The 23,778-nt window shown below is 42.6% G+C and overlaps 1 protein-coding gene across 4 annotated transcripts in view; it reads left to right on the forward strand.

Annotated features, from left to right (window-relative positions):
- RASEF (RAS and EF-hand domain containing) overlaps positions 1 to 22,943 on the forward strand; it is a 104,783-nt gene extending 81,840 nt beyond the window's left edge. The window contains exons 16-20 of one of the 4 annotated variants that reach the window (XR_009696391.1): positions 1,996 to 2,072; positions 8,664 to 8,809; positions 10,043 to 10,160; positions 18,732 to 18,852; positions 20,722 to 22,943. Coding sequence is in view for 1 of the 4 variants with exons in the window: in XM_061163771.1 (XP_061019754.1) it covers positions 1,996 to 2,072; positions 8,664 to 8,769 (183 nt within the window). In the remaining 3 variants the exon portion in view is untranslated. The other 3 variants (XR_009696392.1, XR_009696390.1, XM_061163771.1) reach the window with 3 other exon arrangements.
- Positions 22,944 to 23,778: the final 835 nt, after the last annotated feature.

Raw genomic sequence — 23,778 nt, forward strand, 5'->3', positions numbered from 1 at the left:
TATTTCACCTGATAACATCCTGACTATGAAATTCAGCAGCAGCACTGCCCATTTCTACTAGAAATAAGATTCATTTGGGGAATTATTCTAGCATTTCTGTGGATTGAGGGGGTTATGAGTAAAAGTTTCACAGTAATCTTTCCCCATTGTTTGGTTGCTCCCTTTCTCCCTGCTCCAGAGTATCCATCACATCCTCTCCCAGTCCCACACAGGAACGAGGTAAACCACACCTGGCCCCACAGCACACACAGTCCTCCTTTCCTAAAGAAGTTGTTTCCAGCTTGTTAGACAAAGACCCACTTCATCAATTAGAATTGTGGCAAGTGCCGTGCTGGAAAAATACATGTCAAGAGGTTTTGTAATAGGAATTCCTAATGCTGACTTTTTCAGAGTTAGGAAACACTTAATCTTAACTTCAAGGAAGGATTACCTAAAAATCGAAAAGGTAGATAAAAGTCAGCCTGGTGAAGGGGGTTACTAAGGATATAGGATAACCTAGGTAGTGGTAACAACAGGTGCAAAGGTCCTGAAAGTGAAAGTCGCTCAGTTGTGTCCGACTCTTTGCGACCCCATGGACTGTACAGCCCATGGAATTCTCCAGGCCAGAATACTGGAGTGGGTAGCCTTCCCTTCTCCAGGGGATTTTCCCAACCCAGGTGTCAAACCCAGGTGTCCCACATTGCAGCCAGATTCTTTACCCACTGAACCACAAGGGAAGCCCGCAAAAGTCCTAAGGTGGGAGGAAATTTGCAGCATTGGAGAAACAGGGATGGCCAGGGTAACCTGAGCATTGTGAGGGAGAGTGGCCACTGGTAGAACTGGGAGGTTGGCTGGGGCCCCATACAAGCATACCTAGGCCTTGTCAGCCAGGTTAGCGTTTCAATATTGCTTGTGAGGGATGGGAAACATCAGAAGGTCTGAAGCAGAAGAGTGATAACAATCAATGACTATATGTATAACCACTGGGAGGTTAAATAATAGAGGGCTAGAAAATGTCCATTGGTTTTAGCAACTGAAGGCTGCTGAATCTCAATAGAAAAGGATGATAGGGTGAAGAGGAGTGTACTAGCTGCTGGCCTAAAGGAGACATACTTCTGATGAACATTTAATTCCTGTGTGGTTACCTTAAGCTATCATTTTTATCTCTCTCAAGTTATTTGATAGAGAACATTTGGTGGCATGTGTGACTCTTGGATGTAAGAACCTTAAACTATGAAATTTTGTATAGTGGGATGGGGTTTTTCTTGGGGGGGATGCAAAATAAAAATTCTCTTATTGGGTGGAATATTATTCAGCCATTAAAAAGAATGAAATAATACCATTTGCAGCAACATGGATGGACCTAGAGAGCATCATACTGAGTGAAGTCAGACAGAGGAGAAAAATTGTATGATATCCCTTATATGTGGAATCTAAAAAGAAATTATACAAATGAACTTACTTAAAAAACAAAAACAGACACAAACTTTGAGAAGGAACTTACGGTTGCCAGGGGAAGGTTGGGGGAAAGGGATAGTTAGGGAGTTTGGGATGGACATGTACTTTGGGATGGACATGTACACACTGCTATATTTAAAATGGGTAACCAGCAAGAACCTACTGTATAGCACATGAAACTCTGCTCTGTGTTATGTGGCAGCCTGAATGAGACAGGGATTTGAGGGAGAGTGGATGCATGTATATGTATGGCTGAGTTCCTTTGCTATTCACTTGAAACTATCACAGCATTATTTGTTAACTGGATATACCCTAATAAAAAATAAAAAGTTTTTCTAAAAAATTATTTTGACTAGGAACTGTTACTGGAATAACTAGGTTCAAACGTGTTTTTTTTTAAAGTCTTGAAACTTTGAATCCAATTACTTAACTATTATTTTTAGCATACTCAACAGGGGAATATTTTTATTTTATTGATTTTAAAAGTGAACATTCCAGGAAACCTAATCAAAGCCTTCATTTAATTGTATATGCATATATATATATGTTTTTTTACAGACCTATGGGGCATTATTTTGTGAAACAAGTGCCAAAGATGGTTCAAATATAGTGGAAGCTGTTCTCCATCTTGCTCGGTAAAGTTTTGCCTTATATTTGGAAAACTGAATGTAGGATTGAATTTTCACTTAGCTGCTGTATGTGTCAAATATATTGACCATAAAGTGAGTCTATATTGGGGAACACTGTCCTGTCTTTCAGTAGTGGTTGGAGAAACAGTTTCTGAAAAACTGGTAATGCCGCTTGTTCCCTGTGAACGTTGGGAAAATACCTCTACTGCCAAACAGAAGCAGGTGCATCTGAGGTGTTGCTGACATTTCTGCAAAATGTCACCACAAAGCTAATAGCTGACGTGTATGAATCATTTCCAGGAACCAGATTTTAAACACAAGAGACCATTATGAATATAACTATCTATTATGACATTTTCCAAGGTAAAGGAAAAAAATTTCACAAAGCAAATTGTATATCATGCCAGTTGGAAGCACTTTGTTTATATTATTACCCATGTAATTTTAGAGCTTAGACAATGGTGTTAATAATAAATAACATCTTGGGATGTGGATTAGAATGAAAACTGCATCATTGAGGAACTTGGATTTAACTGTATTTCAATCTTTGCAGTATTCTTAGGAAATAACAATGTTTTCTGTTAGACTTATTTCTTCTGCTAGTTTTCTGCCACAAGTGTAAAGATGATTCTTTACTGGTCTAATAGTTTAAATACTTTAAAAAAAAAAAGAAAGAAAGAAAGAAAGAAAAATATAGAAACGAGCGTTATTAAAATCCAGCCAATGAACTTTAATTGCTGACAAAGCAAAACCACTTTAGGCATGTAGTTCTTTTTCTGATCATTTGTGAGATTCTGGTTTTATAAGAATCTTAACTTTAGTAGAATAAAGGGCTCAGCACCACCTTCACCTCAGGTAGGAGGTGCTACATTGCTGCCCCAGCTGAGCAGGAAAGGAAGCTGCAGCTAAGGCGCTCTGCCTGGCTGAGGGCTTCTGCCCAGCATGCTGGAGGAGAGTAGTGTCAGGAGGCTCAAAGTCCAATCTTAAATCTGCCCCAAATAGCTGTGGAGTCTTGACTAAATTCGGCATTTCTAATCTGTAAAATGAAAGAAGGGGTTAAAGAAAATGATCCGTAAGGCTTTCTAGTCCTGACAGCCTATGATTCCATAGATAAGTGTGTTGAGTCAGCCTAGCAACCACCCTGTTTACATGTAGCTTTACTTAAAACAGCTATGTGCAGATGCATTTTGATAACAAGGTCACTTCTTGTGAATCACTCATCAAAGAGCTTTTTAAATTGTTGTTGAGACCTCTAGGTTAGTTACATTAACAGTATGTTAAATAGGAAAATTATAAATAAAGCAAATTTGTAGAGCCTTTAATTTGCTTTATACCATGTCATCTGACGGTTTGTCAAAGTACCAAGTCTTAAATGAAAATGGTTTCATTTCCACCAGTAAGATTACTTTAAAAAGTTTTACAGCCTTCAAAATGTTGCGTATAATGCAAAACATTAAATTCTTGACTTGATCTCATAAGATAGTTCCCCATGTCATGTCTTAAAACCTGAACTAGAAAAGTTTATGGATTTGCACTGTCTGAAACAGTGTTTGTTTTTAAAGGGAGGTCATAAATGTTTGGTTAACAACCTGAATTCCTTTGCCTTTTCTTGAAAAACCTCTCAATCCCAGGAAAAGTCGTTCCTAGAAATTCCGTTTCCCTGTAGGGCTAACAGGACGTTCATTCCAACTACTGTCCATCAGTAGTTGGAAATCAGTCTGCCACCACTAGAGCCACAGGTTTTAAACATTTTGCAATAGATTCAAGTACAACAGGCATCAAATTGTTCAATGGCCTGAAATTTGAGAAAAACATAAAAAGCTCAGGCTGATGTATCAGTTCAGCACCGTTGCTGAGCCCACTGGGTGTAAATCTGCCCATAAGACTGATTCATTTAAAATGCAGTTAAGCATATGGCAGTTTGGAGTGAGGTAATTTAGTTTTCCCAGCCTTAAACCTGTTTTAGATGTTTGGAATTGTATTTTCCTGATTCCCTTAAAGTGGGAGTGCCTGCATTTTGAGTAGATTTAAGGAAACTGAAGGCCAAGTGAAAAATACAGCCTGTTTTTCTCCCTTAATATTTGCTTTCAAGGTTCAATAATGTCTGCATTATTATGAGTGCTCAGCATGAAGGCCTTGTAGAGATATCAGGGTATGTAAGATAAGCTGTGCAATTTAAAATTAGAGAAAAAGAAGAAAAATATGACCAGGCAGCCGCATGATACATAGCTGATAGGGGCCTGTTGGACCTCCCAGAAGAGAGAGATGTGAGTTGTCTTGTGAAGATGTTGTGTTTACTGTACCCATTGTATAGATAAGAAAACTGAGAATTAGAATGCTTTATCAGCTTGCTCAAAGTGACACAGATACCAAGTGGCAAAATTAGGCCTTTGCACTACTGTGAATCTCTGATTTGCCTTTTAAATGCTGGCAATGTCAGGATTCTATTCTACACTCTCTTGCTCTTACTTTCTCTGCCTAATGTCTTCCATCCCCATGGTTCCTAAAACTGCGTCTAGAAGGTGACTTCCAATTTTTATATTTTTAACTCCCATCTTTTTAAAAATTCCATGTTCCCACCCACCAACAAATGGAAATTCCATAGGTCTGACTGACCCAACATAGCTAAATCTTAATGCGTTTTCTTGGGTGTTCATTGGAAGGACTGATGATGAAGCTGAAACTCCAGTACTTTGGCCACCTCATGCGAACAGTTGACTCATTGGAGAAGACCCTGATGCTGGGAGGGACTGGGGGCAAGAGGAGAAGGGGACGGCAGAGGATGAGATGGCTGGATGGCATCACCAGCTTGCTGGACATGGGTTTGAGTAAACTCCGGGAGTTGGTGATGGACAAGGAGGCCTGGAGTGCTGCGATTCATGGGGTCACAAAGAGTTGGACACGACTGAGTGACTGAACTGAACTGAATGTGTTTTCTATAAAATTATTCTTCACTCTATACTCCCCTTTTCAGGAAACTATTAACATCATAATTAAAAAAAAATAGTAACCTAGAGTCAGTCTTGACTCCTTCCTCTTTCTTCATCGTCTGTCTCTAGGGGGTTCTGGGGCCCTAATGATTTAGTGACCTCTCTGCACTTTTTCTTCAGTCTATCCATATTCCATATTCTTTCTCTAATCAGGGTGATCTTTGTAAATAAAAATCCAGTTAATACTCTCCTGCTTGCACCCAACATTGGTGTCTGACCTACAACAAAGAACCCAGTCTCTTTTAGCAAGTGGCTATTTTTGCTTTATTGACTATACCAAAGCCTTCGATTGTGTGGATCACAGTAAACTGTGGAAAATTCTGAAAGAGATGGGAATACCAGACCACCTGACCTGCCTCTTGAGAAACCTGTATGCAGGTCAGGAAGCACCAGTTAGAACTGGACATGGAACAACAGACTGGTTCCAAATAGGAAAAGGAGTACATCAAGGCTGTGTATTGTCACCCTGCTTATTTAACTTATATGCAGAGTACATCATGAGAAACGCTGGGCTAGAAGGAGCACAAGCTGGAATCAAGATTGCCAGGAGAAATATCAATAACCTCAGATATGCAGATGACACCACCCTTATGGCAGAGAGTGAAGAGGAACTAAAAAGCCTCTTGATGAAAGTGAAAGAGGAGAGTGAAAAAGTTGGCTTAAAGCTTAACATTCAGAAAACTAAGATCATGGCATCTGGTCCCATCACCTCATGGGAAATAGATGGGGAGACAGTGGAAACAGTGTCAGACTTCATTTTTTTGGGCTCCAAAATCACTGCAGATGGTGACTGCAGCCATGAAATTAAAAGACGCTTACTCCTTGGAAGGAAAGTTATGACCAACCTAGATAGCATATTAAAAAGCAGAGACATTACTTTGCCAACAAAGGTCCGCCTGGTCAAGGCTATGGTTTTTCCAATGGTCATGTATGGATGTGAGAGTTGGACTGTGAAGAAAGCTGAGTGCCGAAGAATTGATGCTTTTGAACTGTGGTGTTGGAGAAGACGCTTGAGAGTTCCTTGGACTGCAAGGAGATCCATCCAGTCCATCCTAAAGGAGATCAGTCCTGGGTGTTCATTGGAAGGACTGATGCTGAAGCTGAAACTCCAGTACTTTGGCCACCTCATGTGAAGTGTTGACTCATTGGAAAAGACCCTGATGTTGGGAGGGATTGGGGGCAGGAGGAGAAGAGGACGACAGAGGATGAGATGGCTGGATGGCATCACCGACTCGATAGGCATGAGTTTGAGCAGACTTCGGGAGCTGGTGATGGACAGGGAGGCCTGGCGTGCTGCGATTCATGGGGTTGCAAAGAGTAGGACACGACTGAGCGACTGAACTGAACTGAACTGAACAGTCCCCCAGAGTCAGATCTCACCTACCTTTCTGTTTGCATCTCTTCTTGATTCCCAAATGAATGATAATCTCTAGACACAGCAAACTTTGCCTCCAGTCATGGCCAGGTTCTTTTATTCCTCTTTGTCTCTATGCAAGCTCTTCCCTGAACCTGGAACCTCCCCTCCTCTTTAAATGAATTCCTATCCTGCCAGTAGGTCGGCTCCACTGTGCTTGTGTGTTAGCAGCTTTCAGGACCTAGTAACAATTTATTTAGAAGATATTTGGCTCTCTCTTTAGAGCTCACTAGTTGAGGATCCCAGAGCCTGGCATAAGTTGGACACTTGTTGAATGACCCAGTGGTCAAGATTTTGCATTTGGAAGCTGTATTAGTTTTCTCTTGTCACTGTAACAAATTCCTACTAACCTAGTGGTTTAAGCAATACAAATATAGTTCAGGAGGTCCTAAGTCTGAACCAGGTCTTATAGGGTGTTATGGGTTAAACTGTGTATCCTCCTTCTTTTCCTGAGTCTTTTGTTTCCTCATCTGTGAAGACTGTGATGCTCACCTGTCACATGACAGTGTGTATGTTGTGTGTAATAAGGACTATGTGAAAACATGTAGTATAGCATTAACTGGTCTTCAGCAAGAACTAGTTTCCGTTTTCTTTCCTACTCATGGTGCAGTGGTTTTCAAAGGCTAGCACATCAGCTCCTTCTGGGTCTGTGCTGACCAGTTTAGTGGCCACTATCCACTGGAAGTGTGGTTATCCAAGCTGAGATGTGCTAGGTGTATTAAATAAATACTGGGTTTTGAAGTCAGTATAAAAATTGTAAAATACCTCACGAATATTTTTATTGGTAACATGCTGAAGTGATAGTACTGTTGTAATACCAAGCTGATTAAAATATATTAATGAAATTAATTTCAGCTATTTCTCTTTACACTTTTTACTGTGACTGCTAAAAATGTTTTAATTACATATATGAATCACATTCTATTAAATAGCACTGCTGTGCTGGGAACACGCCAGTTCCCAGGATCTGGGAACAGAGCACACAAAATGTAGTCCCCCGGAACAATCCCAACTTTTATTTTCTGAAATTACCAGAGGAGACTGGATCTCACTGGAGGGGCCTTGACTGCGCTCCCTCGGGTGTTTCATGCATTTGCGGTCATGGACACGGACTGTGGCTGGGTCTGCTGTGTGTCGCCCAGGTGCTCCTTCCTGTGGCATCTCAGCCCCCGGGACCTCTCTGCTGTTCTCTATCCAGTGAGGAGCCCTCGGCCTCTTACATGGGAGCTCAAAATGATCAGGCCTTATTCATGCCTCGTGTGGAAGTGCCAGCACACCATTCCCTCGCCCTTCCATTGGTCTGAGCGGTCACAGAGCCGGTCCTGAGCACAGAGGAGCAGCACAAGCTTCATTCACCACTAGTGGGGGAATGGCAGACCCTGACAGGGAAGGTGGAATTCTCTGGGGCCATCTTGGTGACAAGCTGTCACACACTCCTCACCACGTGACATTTCCGTTCAGCTTGTCTAAGGTGGGACTTCAGAATGTGTGTACTTCACAAGCATCCCCAGGGGTAGGAGACTTCCTTAGGGGGCTTTCACAGGATCATGGAGATCTTTGGTGTGGTGTTGCCTCTGTTAATTCTAAAAGAAATTTAGGAAGAGACAAAAGGATTTTTTGGATTTTAACCATCTGCTGTTATCTCCATGATTAAGTATTATTACAAAATGGTTATAAAGCCATCATTGCTTTTGTTAAGCATTAGCTGCGGGTGGAAGCTAGGTTCCAGAGTCCTAAGGAATGAGCTGTGTGTGGCAGACCCCATGCATAACCCCAGGAGAGAGCAACAGTAGTCTGTGTGCCTGTGAGTGTGTGCACATGTGTGTATGCACCTGGGTATGTGTTTCTGTGTACATGCATGAGTGTGCAGCCTACTGTTCAGGATGCAGATGGCTGGAGCTCACCTGCATGGTTGCAATCCAAGTTCTGCCACTTCTTCAGCTATGTGACCTAAGGGAAATTTCTTAACATTTTTTGTTTGCCTTCTTTTTCTCACATATAAAATGGGACACAATAAAATCATATAGCTGTGAGGATTAAATGTCAACACCTACAAAGCATTTAGCACCCTGTCTGGATAGCAGACAGCAAGTGCTTAGCAGTGCAGTTTTATTTCTACCGAGTTGTTTATGGTTCTATTTTATACCTCAGTAATCTCCTTCTCTGTCTGTATGTCTCTCTTTCTCTCTCCAGGGAAGTGAAAAAAAGAACTGATGAGGATGACAGCAAATCCATTACCAATCTGAGTGGCACTAGTTCCAAAAAGTCAACCCAGATGAAGAACTGTTGCAATGGTTAATTCCAAAACATCCTCGGCCCACAAAGCCTCCATTCCCAGGGTACTGAATATACATGACTTACTTGCTTCTTACATGAAGTGGTACATCCTACAGATACTTGCGTGGAGAGTTACAGTGTGGGGAATCTGAACTGTGCTCTCGGGTCCCTCCAGAACCTCAGCTCTTTTTTGCTGTTTCAATGAGTGATTTGGGCCCCCTGGTTAAATATGCCTGTCTTAAATTTAGAAAGTCTTTTTATGCTCAGATCAAAGCTATAAAAGAAATTCACTGATATAATTAGATTCATGTGGTAGATAACCAATGACATTTACTTCCCATATTCAGTACAATTACGCTGGCCACAAAGTTCGTTCAGGTTTTTCTCAACTTTACAGGAAACCCCAAACAAACTTTTTGGCCAAGCCAGTAGAAAACTAGTAAAAGGGGGTTAGCATCCTACCTTTGCTGTAAACAGCCTTCTGGTCTTGAACCTATCACCAACCCACATTAGATCCATTTCCTCATCTGTAAACAAGCAGCTTGGCCTTTCAGGCCTCGGCTCTCTCAGCTCTGTAGCTCTTTAAGGAGTGAGAAGGAGGGTGTGATGGCCCATGGTTTATAAGGACTCTGGTCGTTCATCTGTTTAAATATTTAAGTATCAATTTTTCTCACTTCTTGTATAGAATAGAATTTAATTGTGTAGAATAGAATTTAATTGTGTAGAATAGAATTTAATTGAGAAAAAAATGGCAATGTTTTATGTTCCAGTGGAGATAGAAAAATCTATTGCCTTATAAATACAGAAAACATTTGGGGGACAAAAATAGTTTGTATATTAAAGAGGGTGTTTTATAATCTCAGAATACTTACAAAGACCATGGTTTGAATTCACTGCTAAAAACTCTAATGAAAAGTATAAAGCCACATGCTACTGAAAATACAATGCCCAGGAAAGTTGTCCCACTTCACTTAAAAAAAAAAGAAAAAAAAGAACAGCAAGAGACTGCAGGTGCTGGTAAAAGGGAGTAACTGAGAGTGATTACTAATGGGTATATAGTTTCCTTGGGGATGATGAGAATGTTCTGGAATTATATTGTGCTAATGTTGCACAACTTTGTGAATATACTAAAATCCACTAAATTGTATACTTTAAATGGTGAATCTTATGGTATGTGAACTATATATATGTATATATATAGTTTTTTAAATATGCTATTTATCATTTTGCCAAATGAAAATATGCAACTTCAAACCTCCCCATGGCTTAAGAGCATAATCTCTTTTCTATAACAGATACCCGAACACCTTGGCTGCCAGCATTCACATCCTTAAATAATGAACAGTGAAAGAAATGTTATGTGTCGTTTTGAAAAACCATCTCTTTTGAAGAGGAATTGTGGTTAGGGTACAGGTGAGTCAGTCCTTTGAGGTGACTCGGGACTCATCCTCACCGACAGCCTCAGGGGTTGCTCTCCTGGAAGCTGTGCTGCCTCCCTGACTTCCCCACTGAAATGTCTCCAAGAGCCAAAGGAGTCAATACCTGACCCCAGGGTGGGTCAGCGAGGCATGGTCTCTGGTTTCAATTTTCAGTGGCCAGAACCAACTAAGTTATTCCCAACCAGAGACTTGAACTTAACGTGATTCATAGGTCCAGGTCCCAAGTAGCCTACTGAAAAAATAATAGCTCTTATTGTACTACGTAAGCTAAAAACGTCCCTCTTACAGAATTAAAACAACTCTATTTACAATTTTTATGATCAGACCTTAAATTCTCCAAGGTTTTTTGTTGTTGTTGTTTTTTTTTAATGACAATTGGGTAGTATGTTAACAAAGCTTATAAATAGCCACAACATCCATTTAGCTTTTCAAAGTGTGCCTTCTCTCTGCTGGTGATATCTAATTGGGTTTTGTTCTTTTTCACTGGTTCTGTCTTCAACAACTCTACCATGGATTCCTGTTTCCTGGTTTTTGGTCTCAGAGGGGGAAAAAAAGTTTACGTTTTTTACTAAAAAGAATACCTTGCTGGTGGGGAACTGTCAAACTGATCCAAGGAGGGATGGTTATTTTTGTGCCATGGTGCAATGAAAGTTTGACCACTGCTGTTTGCCTCGGTGGCATCTGTGGAGCCCCGGTTAGAACAGACCTAACAGACCTGTGTGTTGATATATGGTGTTCAAGTTTAGGAGTTTGATGCAGTTGCACAAAACTGTGTTAGTATACATGTTATTGTGTTGTCTTTATTTATTTTCCCCCAAAGTGTCTATATGTGTCTTACAATATGTATATAATAGTATATACCTTTGATACAGAAGTATTATCTTGCTCTTTGCTTCTGGACTATAGGGGCAGTAACCCAAACTGATTAGATTACATAGGTACCTGTGATAAATGAAGCAAACATCTTTAACTATCTTAACGTGGATAAATATTTTTGCAACAAAATTCAAATTAGACTTACAGCTTTCAAATTAGACTTATAGCTCTGATTAGAGATCCTATTTTTTTTTTTTAATTTTTTTTCCAGTGGGTTTTGTCATATATTGATATGAATCAGCCATGGATTTACATGTATTCCCAATCCCGATCCCCCCTCCCACCTCCCTCTCCACCCTATTCTAGAGATCCTATTTAAAGAAAAGCTACTGATAGCTCTTTCACTGCCCTGCTAGGAAACTAAGTTTATTATCAACATTTGATTTTATGAAGCTGTTCCCAAGTTTAGAGTTTATTTTTGGTAATAATAAAAACAGCTAGTGTTTTTAACTTGAACTTAATTTGCTACACTTTCTATTCATCTTGTCTCAATTACTCCTTGGAGAGCTTTTAAAATCACAATTACCCTATACTCTTTTTTATGTATCCTGACACTCTGGATATTATTTTAGTTTCAACATGAAAAGAACACTAGCTATAGAAACATTTTTCACTGTTAACTTCTGGCCTCGTGCATTTTCATAATTTATTTTTTTCCACTTGCTGTTTTATATGATATATGTGACATCTGATTATTTAATACTAAATGTGATCTGCATAAAGCCCAAACCACACAATTCTCTTGCTGAAGATAAAATTGAGCTTAAAGATAAAGATTTATTTTCATATTTGTACAGTGATTGGCTTCAGAGTCATGGTTTTCATGGGCTTTTATTGTATGTATGTGTAAGAAATTTCATACATATATATTAAGAAGACCTCTAAGTAATGAAATAATTATTTATGATTTTGATTTACATGGTTTACATTTTCATAATAGTGGCTGTATTTCATTTATACTGTTTCTCTTCAAACCATTAATAATTATCCCACAATGTGTAATTTATGGTAGTACAAACGTCTAAAAAATACATTATATTTTCTGCATCATAAATTCAGTTAAAAAAAAAACTCACTTGCTTTGGTCTTCTGGTGTTTCCTCCAGCTTTGCTGCAGGCATTGCTGAAGTAGTTTTAGTTCTGGGATGTGCCTACATGAAACTGCGCCTCTAAAACCCTGGCCCGGGCAGCTAGCTGGGGAAGAAAGGGGTGGTGTGTGGTACCGTGGCACGTCTTGTCCTCTCGACCAGGGGGGTTACAAGTCGACCAGCTTTGGGGTGTGACATCCAGGAGTAGTGAGGCATTCGTAGAAAACCGGCAGGACGTACTCTGGCCATCCTCCTGACCTTGGGTTAGGCCCCTTCTCTGACACCCTCCGGCCCCACCCCCCAACCCACCCTGCCTAGCTAACTCCTGCTGTTCCTCTGCTTTAGCTTAAACGTCACTTCCTTCAGGAAGTCTCGCTATGCATCCTGGTTTGGATGTGGCTGCCTGCTCTGCCTTGTTTAGTACCCTTTCTAACTGGTCAGCATCCTTACTGACTTCATACTTGTTTAACTAGACATATTCTTTGAGCTTTATCCCTGTTGTTTGCTGCTGCCGCCCCTCTGCTGCACACAGTGCTTGAATGGGTGATCAAAGAAAACTGTTTAAATAAGGCAGGCTTTGCAGTTTCTGCAGACCCACATACACAGAGACATACACACACAACAGAATAAGAGGCAGTATATTTTAGTGGCCACAGGTCTGAGCTCTGTAGCCAGCCTGCTTGGGTTTGAACCTTGCCTCATGAACCTTCTAGTCAGTAACTATGAATAAGGAGCTTATTTAACCTTTGTGTACCCCAGTTTCTTCATCAGTAAAACAGAGATGATAACAGTACCTTTTTCATGGAGTGGTTATGAGGACTAAATAAGTGTATGTATGGAAAGTGCTGAGAATAGTGCCTGGCACTTTGATCAATTTAGTTCAGTCGCTCAGTCATGTCCGACTCTTTGTGACCCCATGGACTGCAGCACCCCAACCTTCCCTGTCCTTCACAATCTCCCGGAGCTTGCTCAAACTCATGTCCATTGAGTCAGTGATGTCATCCAACCATCTCATCCTCTGTCATCTCCTTCTCCTCCTGCCTTCAGTCTTTCTCAGCATCAGGGTCTTTTCCAGTGAGTCAGCTCTTCACATCAGATGGCCAAAGTATTGGAGCTTCAGCTTCAGCATCAGTCCATCCAATGAATATTCAGGGTTGGTTTCCTTTGGGATTGACTGGTTTGATCACCTTGCAGTCCAAAGAACTCTCAGGAGTCTTCTCCAACACCACAGTTCAAAAGCATCAATTCTTAGGTGCTTGGCCTTCTTTATGGTCCAACTCTCACATCCATACATGACTACTGGAAAAACTATAGCTTTGATTAGATGGACCTCTGTTGGCAAAGTGATGTCTCTGTTTTCTAATATGCTGCCTAGGTTTGTCATAGCTTTTCTTCCTAGGAGCAAGCATCTTTTAATTTCATGGCTGCAGTCACCATCCACAATCATTTTGGAGCCCAAGAAAATAAAGTCTGTCACTGTTTCTGTTGTTTCCCCATCTGTTGCCATGAAGTGATGGGACCAGATGCCGTGATGTTAGTTTTTTGAATGTTGAGTTTTAGGCCAGCTTTTTCCACTCTCCTCTTTCACTTCACCAGGAGAGGCTCTTTAGTTCTTCTTGGCTTTCTGCCATGAAGGTGGTGTAGAGTAATTTCTGTCCTTTTGATTACCATGAATCTCAGCACGTTCCTCTTAGGGTTTAACCTGCCGGGGACTCTCTATGTTTGGAGAGAGCAACGTAGACCTGGTTGACTATTTCCTTTTCCATGTTGGGATTTTCAGCTATTATCTCTTCAAATATTTTCTCAGATCCTTTTTTCTTCTTCTGGGACCCCCTATAATGCGAATGTTGATGAGTTTAATGTTGTCCCAGAGGGGTCTTAGACAGTCTCCGTTTTATTTCATTCTTTTTTTCTATAGTCTCTTCTGCAGCAGTGATTTCCACCATTTTGTCCTCCAGGTCACTTATCCATTCTTCTGCCTCAGTTATTCTGCTATTGATTAATTCTAGTATAATCATTTCATCTCTCTTTGTTCTTTAGTTCTTCTAGGTCTTTGGTAAACATTTCTTGCATCTTCTCCATTCTGTTTCCAAGATCCTGGATCAACTTCACTATCATCATTCTGAATTCTTTTTCTGGAAGCTTGCCTGTCTCCACTTCATTTAGTTGTTTTTCTTGTCCCTTCATCTGGGACATAACCTTCTGCTTTTTCATCCTGATTAACTTTCTTTAATGTGGTTTTGGTTTAGCTGTGAGATTGTGGTTCTTCTTGCTTCTTCTGTGTGCCCTTTGGTGGATGAGGCTAAGAAGCTTGTGTAAGCTTCCTGATGGGAGGGATTGGAGGTGAGTATTGGGTCTTGCTCTAGTAGGCAGGGCCATGCTCAGTAAAGCTTTGACCCGATTATCTGCTGATGGGTGGGGTTGCACTCTCTCCCTGTTAGTTGTTTAGCCTGGGGCGACCCAGCCCTAGCATCTGTGGGCTCTATGATAGGGTTATTGATGACCTCCAAGAGAACTTATGCCAAGGGGCACCTGCCAGGACTGCTGCTACCCCTGCCCCCAAGGTGAGCCCCTGCTGACCCACACCTCCACAGGAGACCCTCCAACTCTAGCAGGCAGGTCTGGTTCAGTCTTCTGTGGGGTCGCTGCTCCTTTCCACTGTGTCTTGATGCGGACAAGATTTTGTTTGTACCCTCCAAGACTGCAGTCTCTGTGTCACCCAGTCCTGTGGAAGTCCTATAATCAAATCCCACTGGCCCTCAAGGTTAGATTCCCTAGGGATTCTCAATCTCTCTGCCAGATTCCCAGGCTGGGAAGCCTGACATGGGGCTCAGAACCTTCACAACAGTGGGAGAAGTTCTTTGCTATTATTGTTCTCCAGTTTGTGGCTTTCCCACCCGCCAGGTATGGGATTTGATTTTATTTGATTGCACCCCTCCTATCATCTTACTGCCACTTCTTTGTCTTTAGACGTGCTCTATTTTTTTTTTTTTTTTTTTGGTGGGTTCCAGTGTCCTCCTATTGATAGCTGTTCAACAGCTAGTTGCAATTTTGGTTGCTCTCACAGAAGATGAGTGTATTTCTTTCTACTCCGTCATCTCGAACCAGAACCATAAAAGAGAAGTAAATCTTTTGAGAGAAAAATGAGGGTTAGGTCAGATATTTAGCAAATTTTCCGGCAGGCTATGAAAGGGATTCCTTGGCACGTTTTTCCCACTGCTTTTTCCTCCTGTCCTTCAGCTCTATCCCGGGACTCAAGCCCGAGCCCAGCCAAAAAGTAAGCGGTGGATTTGTTAAGATTCAGAGAGAAGCCATGCTTTAGGGTGTGGGCCATTGCCAAGGGCAAGGGCTGGGTCATCGAATGTGGTCTGGTTAGGTTAATTCATATGCTAATGAGTGGGAGGATCATCCCAGCCATTGGGGAACCACCCACTCCTCCATCTTTCCACAGTGCCTTAGAGCTGTCCTGCTACCTTTGGGTGTGTCTTTTGGCTTACAGATTGGGTATTAAGGTTTACTTGAATTTGACTTGACACCTTGGACCCAACTGATTCTAATTGGTTTACGTTATGCCCTTGTGTTCTGTCATTCTTTCAAAAGTTGTGCTCTGCCTCCTTCCCTCCTGTTTCATGCTCCTTTCCTCAGCCCCGTCCAGGCCCACAATGTTGCCTCTACAATCTTCTGGAGGGACAGCCAGAAAATAGCTGGCCTTGGGAGGGAAGTACTGTATTTAATATCCAACCCCTTAATCCTACCTAGCACTGGTCATGCTGGAGACCTTGGGGACACCCAAACTCCAGTCCAGGGGTCCCAGGAGGTCATCTTGCCTTGACCTGCCTAGGGATCTGGTCCTAGAAAGGTTGTCACGCCTCAACCTGCTGGGGGATCTGCCAGTCCCAGGGGTTCCAGGAGGTCGTCACACCTCGACCTGCCCAGAGACCCAATTCTCAGGAGGCCATCACACCTCAACCTGCCCGGGGATTCGATCTCTAGGAGGCTGTCATGCCTCAGCCTGCCTGGGGATCTGCACTCTAACCCGGGGACACCTGGCTCTCAGGTTGCAACAGTACTGGGTAGGATAAGCTTCAGAAAGACTCACCCCTAAGGAAGTCCACCCATGGAAACAGAAAGAAGTCTATTACTTGTGGAACTGTACCCAGTCTCAACAATAATTCAGGAGCCCAGTGAGAACACCATTGCCTTTCTGGAAAGGCTAAAAGAAGCCCTCCAAAAGTTTACCAATTTGGACTTAGACTCTTATGAGAGACAGGTGATTTTAAATGTGCATCAGATATCAGAATTAAGTTACAACAGCTACAGCAGCAGAACCCTGCTGCCTCTTTAGATGAGATGATCCAGACAGACACCAATACCTTTTATAACAGAGAACAGGAGAAGGAGGCCAAGGCCCAGGAGAAGGGAGAGAAGGAAAGAGACAAGCCATGCCCAGATGCTGGCCGCCCTCCAGGGCAGCCCTATGGCAAACCCTGAGTCCTTGAAGGACAATGCATGAGGCAAATGCCTAATCTGTAGACAGGCAGGGCATTGGGCCAAAGTGCCCAAACCGTGACAAGTCTCCTAGAAAGGCTTGCCACAGATGCCATCAACTGGGACATTGGGCAGCACTCTACCCTCGGGACCCAAGAGCCTCAAGGTCAAGTGCCAAGCCTTCCCTCACGATGGTTCAAGAGGACTGAAGCGGCCCGTTCCAGCCAGCCTGCCTGTCACAGATAACCATCACAGGGCTGGAGCTAAGGGTGCAACTGGATGTGGCAGGTAGATCCGAGAATTTCTTGGTTGACACAGGGGTTACCTACTCTGTCTTGATCTCCTACTCCAGAGCCTTCTCCTCCCAAACCTGTACGATTTTGGGTGCTACAGGAAAAACAACTACTAAAAGATTCACCCAAGCACTTCTTTATTGCTGGGATGGACAAATATTTTCCCACCAGTTTCTGGTGGTCCCTAAGTGTTCTACTCCCTATGGGAAGAGACATACTCACTAAACTGGGGACCACCCTTGCGATAGGAAGCTTTTCAGCCCCTAGAACTCTACAGCTCCTGGTTACTACTGAAGAACCCATTACACCTTCTCCAATAGAGAGGGACCAAAAACTATGGGAAGACAAAATTAACCCCCAGGTGTGGGACCAGGGAATTTCTGGACGAGCCCACCAAGCTGAACCAGTCCCACTCTGAGATCCCACTTGGTTTCCCAACTGGAAAAAATATCCCCTCAAAAGAGAGGCTCGAGAAGGATCAGAGTCTTTAATAAATAAATTCCTTGCTTATGGGCTATTGGTCCCCACCAGCTCACCATGTAACACCCCAATCCTCTCAGTAAAGAAAATGGACGGAACCTGGCGAATGGTTCAAGATCTCCAGATCATAAATGAATCTGTAGTCCCCCTCCATCCCACAGTACCCAATCCCTATGTAATCTTGGGAGAAATCCCACCCAGTGCCAAGTGGTTCACGGTCTTGGATCTCAAAGATGCCTTTTTTTGCATACCACTAGCTAAAGAATCCCAATATCTTTTTGCCTTTGAGTGGGAGGCCCCAGGAGAAAAACACCAACAGATGACTTGGACAGTATTACCTCAGGGGTTCAGAGATAGCCCCCACTTGTATGGACAGGCCCCTTGCTGGGATCTCCTAGATCTGGACCTGGGACCTAATGGGAAGATTACAATATGTAGATGACCTACTAGATGATCTCCAGATGAGAAAAATGCCCAACAACATGCAATTCAGGTTCTAAACTTTGTGGCAGAAAGGGGATATAAAGTCTCCCGTGCTAAGGCACAGATGGTTGAGACAAAGGTCACTTACCTGGGAGTTCAGATTACACATGGGTCCGTGAGGCTGTCCTCTGATCGGGTAGAAGCAATCCTCCAGTTGCCCTCCCCCACGACTCGAAAACAATTGTGAGCTTTCCTGGGGCTAACTGGGTATTGTAGAATCTGGACACCCAACTATGGTCTAATTACCCAGCCCTTATATGAAAGCTTACAGGGATGGGATGATTCAATCCCACTGATGTGGGGAACTCCTCAAAAGAAGGCAGAGGCTACACTAAAACAGGCCTTAACTCAGGCACCTGCCTTGAGGTTACCAGACCCAGAAAAAGCATTCCAACTTTATGTCCATGAAAGACAGGGAATATTGTAAAGTAATTAGCCTCCAACTAATATAAATAAATGAAAAAAAAAAAAAAGGAATAGCCTTGGGAGTGTTAACTCAAAGGTTGGGATCTGAGCCCCAGCCTGTAGCTTATTATCCAAGAGACTCAATCCAATCATCCAAGGCTGGCCCTCCTGCCTTCGAAATCTTGCAGCTATTGCAATCATGATAGAAGATGCTTTAAAACTCTCCTTTGGGGGCAAACTATTTTTACCAGCCACCAAGTAAAACAACTCCTAAATGGGAAAGGCCATTTATGGATATCTGATCAAAGAATCCTCAGATATCAAGTAATGCTGATGAAAAATCCAGGCCTCACTATATCCCCTTGTGAGGTTCTTAACCCAGCCACCCTCCTGCCTACCCCCAAGAGCTCTCTCACCTTTCACTCTTGTCTAGAAACCTTGGGCCACTGGACAAAAGCCCGAGAGGGATTGTCAGAAGATCCTCTGACCAATCCTGAGGAAATCTGGTACACTGATGGAAGCAGCTTTGTCTTAGATGGAAAAAGGAGAGCCAGGTATGCAGTAGTCTCCAATTTTGAGACCACAGAGGCTAAACTTCTGCCACCAGGTACTTCAGCCCAATTAGCTAAGCTCATAGCCCTGACTCGAGCTTTAGAGCTGGGAAAAGGAAAAAAGAATAGCCATTTACACCAACTCCAAGTATACCTTTCTGGTATTACATGCACATGCCAGCTATTTGGAAAGAAAGGGGCCACTTGACCACCCAAGGGTCCCCAATCAAATATGGTGATCAAATTCTTAGACTCTTGGAGGTAGTCCATCTGCCCACTGAGGTTTCAGTCTCCCACTGTAAAAGACACCAAAAAGGGAGCATGGAAGTGGCACGAGGGAACCAAGCAGCTGATCAGGCAGCTAAGAGAGCAGCGTTACAGAACCACGACCTAACAGGGGTTGCCACCCTAGTTCCACAGACTAATTTGCCTGAAACTCCTTCCTATACTGAAGGTGAGACTCTTAAAGCTAAGAGTGAGGGCTTTCAGGAAGACCATATGGGGTGGTTTCAAAAGGAGGGACTCCTTTTTCTGCCTGGGAACCTCCAATGGAAGTTGGTTAACTCCTTACATGCCACCACTCATTTAGGGGAAAAGGCCCTCCAAAAATTACTAGAAAGGTCCTTCAGAGGAACAGGCCTCCAAACAACTATTAGGCAAGTAGTCTACTCTTGTCCCACTTGCCAATTAAACAACCCCCAAGGAGCCAAAGACCCCAGCTGGCCTAGCCCGTCCAACAACGTGGGGCCTATCCAGGAGAGGACTGGCAGATGGACTTCACCCAGATGCCAGTTTCTCAAGGGTACAAATACCTATTAGTCATGATAGATACATTACAGGATGGATTGAAGGCTTTCCGACCTGGACTGAGAAGGCTGAGGAGGTAGTAAAAAACTACTCCATGAAATCATTCCAAGATTTGGTCTACCCAGGTCATTACAAAGTGACAATGGGACATCATTTACTTATAAGGTCACCCAAGGGGTGTCTAAAGCATTGGGCATTAATTATTATCTCCATTGTGCCTGGAGGCCTCAGTCTTCAGGAAAAGTAGAAAGAGCCAACCAATTCTTAAAATCAACGATAAAAAATATAACCCAGGAGACCTCCCTGGGATGGAAGGAGGCTTTACTAATAGCCCTCCTCCACACCCATATGGCCCCTAAGGAACAGGTTGGTCTTAGTCCTTATGAGATGCTATATGAGAGACCTTTTGTTTATGTCAGTGACCTCTTCCTAGATCCAGAGGTTCAGAACCTCCACTCTTATACCATGGCCATGGGGCAATTCCAACAGGATATACACTTGTGGGGTATGAACCAGGACCTGAAAGACTCTAAGGAGTCACCACTATATGCTCCAGGGACTCAAGTCCTAATTAAAGTCTGGAAAGATGGGTCCCCAAAGGCTCAACTCCAGCCCACATGGAAGGGCCCCTACCCTGTAATACTTTCTACCCTCACAGCAGTCAAGGTACCAGGACATGACTCCTGGATTCACTACTCACGAGTCAAGCCATGGAAGAAAACAGAAGAGGACACTCAATACACCTGTGAGCCCCTGAGAGATCTCAGATACCTATTCAGAACTACAAATGAGTGCCATTCTAATGAACACACCCAAAATCTGGTTTCTGGGGACAAGATTTCTCAGGATATCTCTAAAGAGCCAACACAGCTTGGCAGAGATTGTACTCTAAAACAGGCAGGAGATAAATCTTCTGATCCCTAAACACAGAGGGATTTAAGCCATCCTGGCAATGTGAATTTGGAATTGGCTAATGCCCCTACTAGTCCTTGTTACACCATACTGATGCTGCTTATGATTGTTGCATGCATTATCAATTGTCTAACCTGTTTTGTTTCTGCTCAGGTCAACAAGCTACAACATGCAGTGCCAGTTCAACAAAGGTACAAAACTACAGCTGACCATGGAAACTATCACTCACCCTTAGATGGACACTGCTATAAGGACTCTGAGGCCTGAGACTAGCAAGAGGGGGAGGCCCAATACCCCTTGCTGTCCCAGTTCAGCAGGAAGTAACCAGAGAGACCTCAATGCCCCTATTCCCAAAGAATTGGGCCTCCCATCTCTTGAGGGGGGACTGTTAGGTAGGTAGAATAGAAAACAGGAGTCCAAAATGGCGGTGGCTAAAAGACAAGGAAGGGAAAAGCCCACGAAAATAGAACAAAGGAAGGTCCGAGGACCGGAGTGAGGACTTCAGGTAGAACAGCACTCCTGGCCAAGCCCAATTTGCATAGGGCAGGCCCAGGGGAGGGAAAAAAACATATAAAAAGAGGAGCCAAAGGGCTCTCTCTCTCTCTCCCGCGTGCGTACAATCTTTCTCTCTCTACCCCACCTCCCAATGCTGGCACGCTCCCCACTCTTTTCTCTGCTTCAAGGATGGATTCTCCTGCTATCTTCTAAATAAAATAGAGCTGTAACACTGATTTGTCTAAGAGCTATGACATGGTTTGTCCAAGACCCAAGAGCTGTGACACGCCGAGAGCTTTAATGTCCATCGCTCCAAATCATTGTTGTGATGAGACAAGAACCGAGGAGCATACACTCGCCTGACAGCCTGAAAACTAGAATGGAATCCTTATAAATGCAGACTCTCCATTTATTAAGGGGTGACTGGATGAAGTAGTTAAAAGGAAGAAGAGCTCCAACTGAGATTTCAAATCTACATGACAGTAAAAATGATGGTGGGTACTGGGGTTATTTAAATGGAAACCAACCTTTATGTTTATATACTATGAGTAGCCTGTTGACAAGGATTTCCAGTGTATATATCCAAAAGTTCACAGGATAGGAATGACTCACCAACAAAGCATATTTTGCAAGCCTTAAAATAATATCTTTTCTTTCCAGGTCTAGACAGTAAGATGTTTTCATAGCTGAAAATAGGAAATAGGCACAAATCTTTGCTTCAACTTGAAAATACAGAGTAAGATAAATTTTCAAATGCAAAACTTAGGAATAACTATCCAGTTCTAATTTTTTGTCTGCATTTGTTTATCAGGTTTATTTGAGAATTTATATTTCTTAACTTTCCAAACAGTGGGAATTTAGTTCCAAGGACCTTTAACTTGTGACCTCTCAGGCTGACAGTTCAGGAACCACATTTCATGGCATTTGGCATACACTTTATTTATAGAGTCCTTCACTGTCTTTAGGATTTTGACTTTTTGAAAATTTTTCAATTTCAGTTTTCTGGTACATCTTCCCATTGCTGTAAAGCAGGGTAGAACTCAAGAGCTGGATAAACATCTCTTCAAAGGGAGTTTTATGAGTTCCACTGTAGTTTTAGGAGTAAAATTAATGCTCTTTAATTCATCACAAATCTATTCTTGATCAGTCATTTCAGAAACAGATATATTTACTCTTAGATGAAATCCAAAAATTTCTTAACACGACCTCTAAGGCCCTCTTTGATCTGGCTCCTAGTTGTTCTCTCATTAATTCAGTTGTTTTTATTGAGCCTGACTGTGTCATGGGTGCAATTCTAGCAATTCTAGATCTGGGGGAAGCAGAGTAAGACAGATCTTAAGCAGACTATATTCTGCTAGGGGTTGACAACAAACTTAATAAACAAGATCCACATTCTGCCTCCACCCCAAAGCCCCCAATCAGGCACAGGAAAACTTTGTTCCTGTCGAGCCTTGTTCTCTCTCCTCCAGCCCTTTACTCAGCTCCACTCTCTGCATGGGACACCACTCTGTCTGTTCTTGGCATCAGCCTGCCCAACTCCTGTCTGTCCTGTACGTCTCAATTCAGAGACTCCCAGCAGCTATGCCCAACCCTGGGATCTGAGCAAGGGCCTCTCCCCCATGATTTCTACCCCAGTGTCCATCACAGCACCTGGCCAGACTGCATGTGATGAGCAGGTTACCTGCGTACCTGACATGCTGGATGGCTTCTGTCTCCTGCAGCCCTTTAGAATTTAGTGAGTATGGGTAAAGATTTCCCCACCCTCAATGCACACTCCAGCAGCCTCATGACGTCATATTCCTCTGGATCAAGGTCTCAAGGGTTTTTTATGTCACAGACTCCTCTGAAGCTCAGGATCCCCTTGGAATACTGTTTTTAAATGAATAAAATAAATTATTAAAGAAGCCAATGATATTGAAAGATTATTCCCAAGATATTTAAAATGCTGTGGGGAATTCTCTGGCTGTCAAGTGGTTAGAATTCTGTGCTATCACTGCTGAGGGCCTGGGTTCAATCCCTGGTCAGGGAACTAAAATCCCACAAGCCTCATGACATGGCCAGAAAAAACAAATGAAAAGAATGAAACAAGTTCAAAGAAATAAACAAATACTTTTTTAAATAAAAATTTTGTGATATTTGACATTTTATCCAAGTGAAAGTTGTGCCCAACTCTTTGTGACCCCATAGACTATACAGTAGATGGAATTCTCCAGGCCAGAATACTGGAGTGGGTGGCCTTTCCCTTCTCCAGGGGATCTTCCCAACCCAGGGATTGAACCCAGGTCACCCACATTGCAGGCAGATTCTTTACCAGCTGAGCCACCAGGGAAGCCCAAGAATACTGGAGTGGGCAGCCCATTCTTTCCAACAGATCTTCCCAACCCAGGAATCGAAGCAGGGTCTCCTGCATTGCAGGCAGATTCTTTACCAACTGAGCTATCAGGTATTGATGCTGCTTTATTGGCATATTAAATTACAAGAACTGATGGTACATGTATTAACAACCATAATTTTGACATCATGATGAAGGTAAATGGTATTCTGAGACATCTGCAAAGAATCTAATATAAATTACAAATATCTGTGATTTCTGTTGGTGACACAGTCACAGATACCAGTTATCCTCCTGGGGTTTGGTGCTAGCATTTTATACTAAATGAAATGCTAAATTCCAGTTAGTTTAGTAAATAAATAAATAAACATTATTTTTTCCCA

The sequence above is a fragment of the Dama dama genome, chromosome 16 (assembly GCF_033118175.1).
Source record: "Dama dama isolate Ldn47 chromosome 16, ASM3311817v1, whole genome shotgun sequence".
NCBI classification, from domain to species: domain Eukaryota; kingdom Metazoa; phylum Chordata; class Mammalia; order Artiodactyla; family Cervidae; genus Dama; species Dama dama.